This window comes from Patiria miniata, unplaced genomic scaffold, assembly GCF_015706575.1.
Source record: "Patiria miniata isolate m_02_andy unplaced genomic scaffold, ASM1570657v1 HiC_scaffold_20, whole genome shotgun sequence".
NCBI classification, from domain to species: domain Eukaryota; kingdom Metazoa; phylum Echinodermata; class Asteroidea; order Valvatida; family Asterinidae; genus Patiria; species Patiria miniata.
In genome coordinates this window covers 20,105,054-20,116,718 of record NW_024037059.1, presented here as the reverse complement: position 1 = coordinate 20,116,718, position 11,665 = coordinate 20,105,054, and the positions used below count along the sequence as shown (strand labels likewise).

General features: G+C 40.9%; 1 protein-coding gene across 1 annotated transcript in view; it reads right to left on the bottom strand.

Moving 5' to 3' along the window:
• Positions 1–1,167: 1,167 nt before the first annotated feature.
• Positions 1,168–11,665, bottom strand: part of LOC119728806 (gamma-aminobutyric acid type B receptor subunit 2-like) — a 53,698-nt gene continuing 43,200 nt past the window's right edge. The window contains exons 12-16 of the mRNA XM_038201206.1: positions 10,818–10,925; positions 8,898–9,020; positions 7,641–7,783; positions 6,519–6,711; positions 1,168–5,070 (exon numbers count right to left, since the gene is read on the bottom strand). Coding sequence (XP_038057134.1) covers positions 4,885–5,070; positions 6,519–6,711; positions 7,641–7,783; positions 8,898–9,020; positions 10,818–10,925 — 753 coding nt within the window. The 3' untranslated portion in view covers positions 1,168–4,884. The remainder of the gene's footprint in view (positions 5,071–6,518; positions 6,712–7,640; positions 7,784–8,897; positions 9,021–10,817; positions 10,926–11,665) is intronic.

Genomic DNA, 11,665 nt, shown 5'->3' with positions numbered 1-11,665 from the left:
AAGTGGTGTCATGATATCTACCACGCATATACAGTAAATCCCATAGCGCGTCGGTTCATCAACCTGGGTGGGTTGAAGTGCGTGGGTTTTGCGTCAACTTAATCTACTGGGGCCATTTCCACACAGCTGCCAGCACACTAGAACATTGCTAAGTACCGAAGTGTGCTTAGCCCAACATGCAATTTCCTCACTCAGGAAGTCTGGTTACCACACAGCCTGAAATTCACTCAATGTATAATTGCTTGTGGATGGTTCTCGGCCGATTTTGGCTTACTGTAAGGCCAAAAAAAAAAATACTCGGTTTCTGGTCAGCGCGCGCGTCGATTTTAATCATGCGCGTCAACCTTTTTTTTTCTTCAAATTAACACGGAAGCTACAAGAGCGCCCTCTATTGCCGCGCCTCCTCAAATTTTTGTACCGAGGAGCACCAAGGAATGGTGAAATTGCACCAAGGCAAATGATAAAGGGCACCAAGGCAAATTATGGAGGATATCAATGTATAATGAGGACACAAAAAAGCAAAATAGTACCCACCTTGTCTGTACAATACAAGCATGAAAAATAAAAAGCCACAAAAAAAACCCGCGTCGCCGCATCAATTCCGGAACTTCGGTCTGACCAGAGACCGACTTTTTTTTCCTTGGCCTAAGACCTAAATTTGCCGAGCCGTGTTTTTCTGCTAGCAGTTCAATGAGATTGCCCCTAAAGGTTTCCTCCCACAGGTCGTACTGACGTACACACGTCCTTCACTCACGCTCATGTGTGAACTCGGCCTTTTTGGGTGAAGAAATTGCGGTGTGTGTTTTTTGTTAAGACTGAAAAACCGCTGGGGACAAAAACCTGCATGTTGATCACGATGAATGATCGTTTGAATACAATTCAGACAAATTGAGACAACAAACTTTTACAATGAAAGACGTCAGATTTTTGGCTAGCTGTGGTAAACATAACATTAATTTCAGGAACTTGACGTGATATTATTGTTTGCTTTTTGTGTGTGAATATTCTGGTCTGAAATTGTAAATATTTTCTTCGTATTATAAAGGTTCTCGGTTCTTGCAAATCTGGTCAAAGTTTGTTCGCGTCTCACTCGATTCGCCATAATTTTCAACAAGGCACTTTCGTTCTCTAAAATACTTTAACAAAGAGTGCACTTGAGTTCAAATATTGATCCTCGCTTAAATTCTCAATAGTCATTGCATTTTAATAAGCATCATACTCTATAAGATATGTCGTTGCAAGAACAACTCCAAAATGTCATTTTTCATGGACTAGTTGAACAATTTATTTAAAACCACAAAAAACACGGACTTTATGAAAAGAAAACAAAGGCCGTGGTCGTTCGTCAGTCGTCGTGTCATTTTTTTTGCAGAGTTAAGGATTATTTTGCATTACTAATGTGGCAACATTGAAATGAGACAAAACGGCGGCTTGTATTCCAGACCAATGCAAAGGGCACAGTAAGGCAGAGTTGCATTAGTCTCAACTGCAGCGACTGTTTGCGACATCTAGTTTTTTTGTGATCATGATCTCTGCATGCGTCCATTACGATGTGTTTCGAAGTTAGGCCGTTTCAGTATTTTTTGGTTTCGCATTTATAATTTGCTAGGTGTTTTCTGCATGCAGACTCACAAAAAGGGAATGAACAAGGCCGGTTCATATTAATATATACTCGGTGCGAAAGAGCACGCGAATGCGACTTTGGGACGTTATGTCAAATATTCGCGCTGTGAATTCTCAAAAGTTGAAAACATTTCATTTTCCTGAAGTCAAATTCGCTTCGCATTCGCAGCTTTTAGACTTTGGACAGTTATTTAGTGAATTTATTTGCCTTTTTCATAACAGAAGTCCAAATCTTTTTTGGTAGTGTTCGTTGGTCATTTTATTTTAGCCACGTCTAATACACATTCGTCAGAGTCGGTCACATGATCTTGGCTGCGTAATAAGTCGAGGATTCGTTGGTCAGTATGGTCGGTCCGTCAGTATATTATGGTTTGGGTTTTGGGTTCTTTTATCAGTCCATACAATATAAATTCTTCGTCAGTCCGTCTTGTTCCTCTGTGTGCAACGTGATTTCTTCAGCAAACCATTCAATTCAAACTCTAAGGCAAAACTCATGACTTTTTTTCTCCAACGCAAACGCAGAAGGAGTAAATCAACCCAACTATCGACAGGTAGTGTGAACATTCCTCAATATACGCGAAAATTGTCCGCAGCACAAAACGCGGCTCGCACGATGAAATTAAAATATCCGCGGCATGAAACGCGGCTGGCAAGTAAAATTAAAAGCCACTATGTAATGAATCTTAAAATTCAAATCTTAAGCAAAACACACAACAATTTCATTCTACACTGGTATAACCCGAAACTCTGCTTATTTTCAGGAAACAATTACAAAAAAAAGTCGGTCAAAAAAGTCTTTCAAATCGTCAACTCGTCAATATATATATTTCTTTAGGATACTCTTGTTCTAATAAGCAATGTTACAAAACAGGTATAGGGAATATTTCAAAGTCAAGTAAGTCAGTCAGTCGGTCTTTTGATCGTGTATAGAAAAAAAATGATTAATGCAATCAATCCGTCACCTATAAAGCTCGCCCAAATGTTACGGTGTAAGACAGTCTTAACGGTTAATGTGGTAGTAATAAATTAATACTTAGTATACATAATCCTACTTGGTATTTACTAATTTAACAATACAGATATAATATAGGTTTTCTCATTAATTTGTACATAGCACTTGTAATTTGTATCTGATATAAAAAAAAAATACACATCGATGTTCGTCGGTGAGACCGAGAAGGATATTTGGCAAATTGTGCTTAAACTAAGTCTGAAAGGTCGGGACCAATACTCGATAACTGGGATTTTCCAGTGATGCTTCTTGTGGACCAGATCATTTCCCAACTCCCACCGCATGCTATACTGACACTGCAGTAGTTATTATTAAAAAGCGAGAATCTTACAATTCCTGGTAAGCTATAACACAATGGCTTTGCACATGCTGCCGGCGAGAAGAAATAAAGAACATCCGTTGGGCCTAAATTGGCTGTCTTTACATAATGATCGCTTCAAGGAAACCCTCAATGTTATAAAAAAAAAAAAATTAAAAAAAATTACGAATTATCGAGAAAACTCAATTACTTGGCGTTAGATTCCCCGTTAACTTATTCTATGTGTATGACAACTACAGGTTTCATTATGCTCTTTTTTGTCTTTTTAAATTCAGTTTTTTTCCCTCTCGTAGTCCAAGGCTTATCATTTCCTGCGGGATCCTCTGGCGAAATGAGAATTTAAAAAATAAATAAATATCATATCTCTGTATCCTTGTTTTACTGCTCACAGCAAGGTGTCCTGTGCAACTTCTCGAGGGACGGCTTATCACACCGACTCATCAGAAGACGAAGAAACCGAGGCGCCTTGTCCCTGGTGCCATGGCGTCATTGCTATAGCCGTTATCTGATGATGAAGCCAAGGTGCTACGATAGCCTCGTCATCAAGTCCAGTGTGAATGTCCGATGCCATCTTTGTTTTTTTTGGCGATTGCAATCAGCTCAGACACGAGCGGAAATCCGATCGTGTAGAGGTCACGCAGAGGGCAGCGATTCTGCAGATAAGGCTATTAAAGATCACATTAGTCTATCACCAATGCGACCTTTGCTCTACGTGTGTTATCGTCTAAGACAATATTTTGTTTTAAAGACTCCTTCAGCCCTTGAGAGTCCAGATTTTGCTGACAAGAGTGACCAGTGACGTCGTTTCCCCTGACCAGTAAATTGTGGTTTTTCATAATCCGTCGACTACGTCAACAATGATCGCAATCACGTCTCGTTTTTTTATCAACAGCGGAAGCAGACGGGGTATCCAACTACACGTTATCTTGGCGTTTTGGGAGGAAAATGACATTTTCCTTGACACTAGATAAGATTCGTTTGCGGTGCAAATATTTCACACAGGATTGAAGAAAAAATGAATACCCCTGCCGGATGACATGCTTATACGAGTTGAAATCTTTTCAGTTGGAATCTTCCCTTAGCTGGACTGACGCACATAATCTAAAATGAGAACATTTTTTTTTCTCCTCGGTAATGTTCACGCTACATCAAGCAGGTGCTCTAATAAGTCCCAAAGCAATTCACGGCTGCACAGTAATCCATAAGCTTTTTCCAAAAATAGCACGTCACGTACTACCCCTGGAGGAAAAGTGGGTGACATTTCGGCTGAAATCCGAAGCAGAAAGGGAAGAGAAACATAAAGGTCGAGTTCCCTGGTCGATGAAAGTCGCAAAAAAATACCGATCAGGTCTGATTTGCGGCAGGGCCTCCTTTGCAGGAGGTCACGTTCGAGGGGCCGCGCGCGGTGTTTTTCCCCCCGGAAGCGTTAAGGATAAGGGGAGCGGGGTGAGATGCTTGACAAGCTCCTTTTTGGAATTTGATCCAAGTAATCGTTGGGTTGTTCCCTAGATATCAATTCCAAGAAGAGATTTTTCAATCCGTAACGACGCTGAGCACTTCCTGTAAATCACTTGAGAAGATTGAAGTTAAAACATAGAATGTTCACTAGAAATGTTCGCCGTCAAAGACACGCACTGTAGAACTTTTCGATGTTATCGTCAGGAAGTACACTATGGAGGGTTATCGTACTTTTGCCATTTCCATTAGTTGATGTTGTCTCTTGATAAGTTCGGAGTGAACACTTAGAGAATATTCACCACAATGTTCACTGTCAAAGACACTGTAGATTTGCGAACCGTTGACGGTGATATTTTGTCAAGAAGAACACGTTCGAGAAGATAGAAGCAGAATCTTTAATTTGTACAGGCCGGGTAGTAGTATTTACAATGAAGAGCGAGATAGTTCAGCACGAATGGATAGTTTTTTTTGTTCAGATTTTGGCTTCGCTGGAGCGTTCCCGCTCGTCCTGCACCACGGTGCTGTACTCTCCGCCGATGACCACGCTCCGCGTCCGCTCCTCGCACGGGCCGTTCCGCGTGCCCTGCCGCCCGTTGATGTTGGACATGACGCGGGTGCCCACCTCCTCCGGCGCGTAACCGTAGATGATTCTCAAAACCTTTGGTTTTGTTTTTTGGGGGAAAATCACCGAAACAAAAATGATTAACCAAGATAATAACACAACGTGCCGTTTGTGCATGGTGTTGTTGAAAGAGAAACTGCACTGGGAAGATTTGACCACGTGGATGGGTTTTCATGCAAAAGATTGCAGCAACCTATACGTAGCAACGACGGTTTATGAAAGGTTAGCCTCGATTGGGATTCGATATGGCGGTTCCATGCGAAGAGTGAATACTGTACAAAGTCCACAAGCATGTTCATGCACCTGCAGCTTATGCTTAGCATTTTTTTTTTTTTACTTACGACAGGTTCTTGTGCTTAAAAACTTCATGGAATTTACCCCTCATCAGAAACTGATATTCAGCGATGATTTAAAGTCTACAGCTACAACTACAACCAGTAACAAGAAAGCAAAGCTATGGGAAAATGAGTGGCAAGACTTACTGCTGGACAGAGTGCAAGCCCAGAGTTGAAATTAAAGCTGCATGCATGCATGTCTCTAATAACTATAATACGGGCGCCACGATCAGTGACACGATTTAACATCAATTCCTATTAGTTCAAGGATGCTTTAGTGACGGGACGCGAAATAAAACTGACAGATTTGGGGCATCAAAGGGCCATGCTGGTGTCGGGAAAGGTCGGGACAGGCTTTGCGATATTAACCATCATGCAGACACGGCATTTGCACATCCATCGCTGTCAAGCTGGTGTGAATGTATTTCTACAAAAGTTGTTTATGCTTGTGAAACAGCAAACATGACATGAAGCAGCACACGAACGACCATGCACGATTGGCGTTAATCCGTTCAGAAAACCAAGTGATTTCATCCATTTTAATACAATTAGGCATTATTTCTTCCCCTGCGTTCGTCAGGTACACTTTGGGACAGATTATTCCAAGGTTTGGTAAAAGTGTGCTCGAATCACTACTCAACATCGCTTGTTTTTGGCCGCATTGTGATGATTTGGGTCAATCTATAAATTTACGGTCCAATGTGTGACAATTTCCTGTCCCCGTTACTATGTCATAATTGTCATTCAAATATAATTGAAAATGACTTCAAACAATGTTTTATTTGTTGGGTAGGTAGTTTGCTGTTCATAATCACTCTTGAAGGACGCCCGCATTAAGGAGTGCATCAGATTTTTATAATCATAGATGTCAGATGTAACTGGGGAAAATGCACCCCAAATTCACAGAATGACCCCTTGCAATAGCAATTGCATTAAATGTTGTATCATTGCTATCAACCATAACAATTTCTAAATTGGGCTTCTAGAAATTTTAGCCTTGCAAGCGACTTTCGGATTTTGTTAATTTTTTTACCGTATATTAAAATGGATTGAAGGGTGAGCAGAACATATTTCCCCAGGGCCCAAAGTAAGTGTTGGTGTGCCAGCTTTTTCAAGATTAAAAACATTCAAGCAACTTCGCTTTCTCACCTTGGGAAGAAATAGTAGACATAACGTGAGCGTGGTACAAAAGATGATGAGGCCGCCGACTATGGCGTACGTGTAGCCGCTGTTGTCAGCCAGGAGGTACGACAGCGGCACCCCCAGCCCGCTGAAAATCACCACGTTGTAGATGGACAGCCCGATGTATTTGCTGTCGTTCAGGGCCGGTATGTTCACATTTCTGGCGGGATAGGGAGTTAATAAATGATCGGCGAGGAAAGAAATGAAACCCAATTCAGATGGAAGTGAATTATGGAAGTGTACAGATATGATATTTCCAACCGTTGGTTCAACCTGAAAAAAGGCAATATACCTTAATCACGAGGAAGCCATTTTGGATCGTGTTCCCTGAATGTATTTTATAAATTGTAAACTGTTGAATCGGATGGTGCCAGACAATAATTTATGCATTCCAAGCCTCAATGTTTTTTAACAATGTGGTTTAAAATATTACGGTATGTTTACAGAGCATACTGGTATCAGTTCGTAGCTAACTTTGTTTCATTGCTTTCATATCGTTCCGCAAGTTCCAAAAATGAAGATTTTACCTCAATTTCAATATTTAGTAAGGCCGACTCGTGAATCAAGCCTATAGGCAACTTCTTGCCGAATATTGGTTAAATTTTCTTTAAATTCCATCACTACTAGGCGACTTTGTTCCCACAATTTGGTGTTATTTTACTTAAATTACTATAAGCAAAAACAATACCAAACGTGCATGAATCTCGTGTCTAATTGCATGCCCTTTCCAGACGCTACGGTATGAGAAGTTCACATGTGAGTGCGATCGATTATTTTATAGGCATTGTGAAGATACCAAAGTCGGGTAAGGAATTTGCAATTCATCAACGATAATTACGAAGAGAAACTCAGTCTACATTTACTGAGCTTTAGTCAATGTCACCGATCAAGTCAATTTCTATGCTCAACCTAACACTAAACACGATTACAAACCATCAATTAACATTTCTCAATTTGTTTTACATTTTAATAAGAATTACATTTTGGGTCGATCGTCCACATATAACAGCTCAACAGCGCAAGGAAATCTCAATGACTGTTTTATTTTCTCAATCATTAATCATTTTAAGTCACAATATTAAAAATTACCTTGTTTGCCAGACTATGAATGTGCCAAAGACAAGCAGGAGACCTTTGTAGATGTAGACGGTCCATATGAAGTACGTAGACAGGTTGCCCGAACAGTTGTGCTGCTGTAGAACCACTATGGTGTTCGGTCTCTCTGGGTCATCCTTTAGAATGACAAAGAAGAAAAGCTCAACAAAAGATCGAATAATATCAGATACTGTGGGTAAAGCGTTGACTTATTAGCAGCAGTCTGTCAATAAGTCACAGATGTGTGCTGTGGAAGAACCACTATGTTCGGTCTCTCTGGGTCGTTCTTTAGAGTGACAAATAAAAGAGGCTCACCAAACCATCGCATAATACCAAATTTGTTGGGTAAAAGTCAATGTGTCAAAGATGTGTGCTGTGAAAGAAGCACTATGTTCGGTCTCTCTATGTCGTCCTTTATAAGAGACAGTGAGAAAAAGCTTCACCAAAAAGCGAATCATGCGAGAAATTGTGGGTAAAGCTATGACTTCTTGGTGTAAGGCCGTCAATACGTCAAAGACTTGTGCTTTTGAAGAGCCACTATGATGTTCGGTCTCTTTGGGTCACCCTTTAGAGTAACAGAGACAAAAACAAGTTGACCAAAAAATCGAATTATGCGATAAACTGGAGGCTAAACTTTGACTTATTGAAAGAAGACTGCACCTACGTAAACACACCAATGGAGCGGAAGGTTCATTTCAAGAGGCTGAATAGCACATACATTTATTAAGCACAGAAAATAATATTGGCTTAGAAGAAACCAAGGTCACCAGCCAACATTTTCACGAGATGTCAATTGCATTTGACTGATCCCCACGCTGACTTTTTTGCGAAACATGTACATTTTGCAATGCAATGATTAGTTGCTGCGTAGGAGTTATATGAAATTGCGCCCAGGCCACGTCGCTTAGGAAACTGCATCCGTCCATCCATCCATTAATCCTCACTGTTGTGGACTCGGGCACGTATAAGAACAACATGGAAATGTGAAGGAAAAAAATGTCCAGACGAGAAATGCAAAATATCAAGATGGAAATGTCAATGCCCAGAGGAAAATGTAAAATGTGAAATGTCAAGCTTCTGTTCTAGATGTTGTTTTAAGCACATGCATGTATTCTGAATATCGAGTATCCGTGAAACAAAACCCACCGCATTGAAGTCGGTTGAACTATAAATACGAGCTCGCTATAATACACAGGAATATTTTAGGTTTATGACGAATATATCCACGGACTTCGGCCGGTGGTTGCCTACCTTTTCGCTGAGTACTTTGATCGTGACCGCCACGGTGTCTAAGATCTGCCATAGAGCCAGGATCGCGATGTCTATGAGCAGGAGAACGCCCACCATCGCGAACAGCCGATAATCTTTGATAACCTGATAAAATGAGATTAAAACTAGTGAAAGCAACCCCTATCGTTTATTTAATTATTCCTAATTCATGTATTTCGCTTAGTTTCGTTCTTGGCCTTCATTTTCACCCTTTACTAATATTATGGGAACATTGGGGAGTCAGGTTGGCGTAGTGGTACTTTCCTCGCCTTCCATCGCTGTGACACGGGTTCGAATCCCGCCTGGGGTAACACGTGGATTGGGTTTTTAGGGATTCCGTGGGTTTCCTCAGAATATTCTTCTAGGGTTTTCTTCCCACCTCTTAAACTGTACTTTCTTCTCATTGTTTCGTCTCTACATGTTTCTTCAGGCTTGCGAGCTACAGTGCCTAGGGACGCTTTTGTGGAATACTTGGTGTCATTACCAGAAATATATAATATTAACAATAATTATAATAATAATTTTTCAGGACAAGTCTACCAGGACGTGTCCTCTAACCGGGGAATTTGTCTTTAGTGTTTCTGTTTGATCTTATATCCCACAGGTTTGGCAGTTGTTTGTTACCGGAACGTCAATTGGGAACGTCTATTGTGTAGTCTGTCATTATTGGATTTATTATAAACACTGTACACACACATAGGCCTACTGGAATTTGTATCCTTGTGGAGTCATTTCTTTGTTCTCGTGTACTACAAGTTTAGGAAAGCGTAGTTTCGAAATGCTCCTATTTTAACCAGAATTAATTTCCTTGGTTGAAATTTGGACTTAATATCCCTTACATAAAATACTTCAATTTGCGACGGATCAACACACCTTAGAAATTCCTACTTTTTGAGTAAAATCCATATATCTATTTCGTGATAACCTTGTGGAGACGTATTCACCTATAGAAATTGCCCTGTGGAGACGTATACAATCTTTTGTTCCCTATTATGTTCACATTATGTCTCCACAGGGTGCCGTGTACCAGATCTCAGTGATTCACAAACTACACGGGTGGGACTTGAACCCCAGACCTCCTGCTTACCAGTTCAGTACAGTCTCAAAACTCTCACAATCACAGTGTTTAAAATAAAAAACGTCAGTGAAGACCAAAAATAAAAACACTGAATTTACACCACACCGACGCACATTCCATCTTATGAATAGTCAACGATACGTCCCTACATACGAAGGGCAGCTCAAAGTACCTTGTAAAGCCCTCTAGATTTATTTGAATATAGATGGCCATTAAACAGTTTGTGGTGGGTTTCCTTATTCATATAGTGACCTTTACCAATTCTGGACTGACCACATGTTACGTTTCCACAAATGAAAATGAATAAAACTGCTGCAAACGGCTTGCCGACTGGATTGACCTGATGCATACAAATCAACAAATTCAGAGCGCCTAACGTTTAGGCCTTAACAGGACCTTTCTCAAATTCAAAATGACAGTGGTACAGAAACAAACAAGCATAGGGGACAAACAAGCATGGATGGGAGGAAAAACACAAATGAGGCATTGTATAGGCGTCATGTATGGCTTTACGATAGAGGACAGACCGACGCAATGGGGCAACAAAAGATCCTTTCAGTCCTCGAGCGTTATGTCTTTTGTTGAAAACGTTCCTCGATCGTAAGGTTATGTGCTTAATCTAAGGGATATAGTGTTATATTACAGGGACAAAAGGGAAACACAAGGCATTGTCCTTGGGCGTATAGAAATTCACGTCTGTATAACCAAATGAGTGTGGCAGTTGGTGAAGATCAAAGGGAATGAAGAGAGGGGATGGGGCAGGGGAAGTAACAAAGGAGTGTGGCGGTGGTGGGGAAGATCCAAAGCACAAATCTCAGGCATACCCGTTTTTGTAATTTCTTGTTGGTAAAAATGCTGTAAACGCGCCAGGTCTTCGAGAACATAGCTCCAAAGGACAGAGTGAAACTGATGCCAAACAGCCATGCCCGAACCTGGGAACAAAGGGAAAAGACACACATAGTCAATGTACATAATAAAAAAGAAGCCCAAATGGATTTTACAGGCCTAATACCCAGGTTACACGGCTGTACAAATTCATTGCACCTGTGCACTATGTTGCGCAGTCTTTCGCCAATCTCGTTCCCTGAGCCCACTTTCGTTGAGCTGCTAAGCAGAAAAAATATTGCTAAGCAATTAACATGCTGAGCAAAAATCAGCCACGAACCTGTCACCTTCCGTAAACAGAATATGAAATCTGGTAATGAAATTTCTGTTTTGAGGCCCATTCAGAGGTAGGATGGGAATGGTCCAATGTATTTGCACTTCAAGTCAATGTTAGAATCGAGACATGGTATACAGGGTGCTAGACAATTTAGAGAAAATTGCAACATTTGGAATGCACGAATAAAGGTATTCCTTCGTATCGTAAAACTAATATAAGTGAACATAAATTGATGTATAGACAATGGAAACTAAAAACCAGTGACGGATCTAGAGGGGTGGGACTTGCACCCCCTCCCCCCCCCCCCCCCCCCCCCCCCGTTCAACTGCTGACTAATGATATGATACTAGTACAATGGGGCGGCACATAACAAATGGAATGCTACAGTTACTAAATTCATTCTCAAATTGCCTTAGAGCGCAGAAGAAACAGAAAGCATCGTAGATTTCTAAATTTTCCGGGGACCCCCCATAGCACTTCACCCAACTCCAATCCCCCACCCCCGTTTCC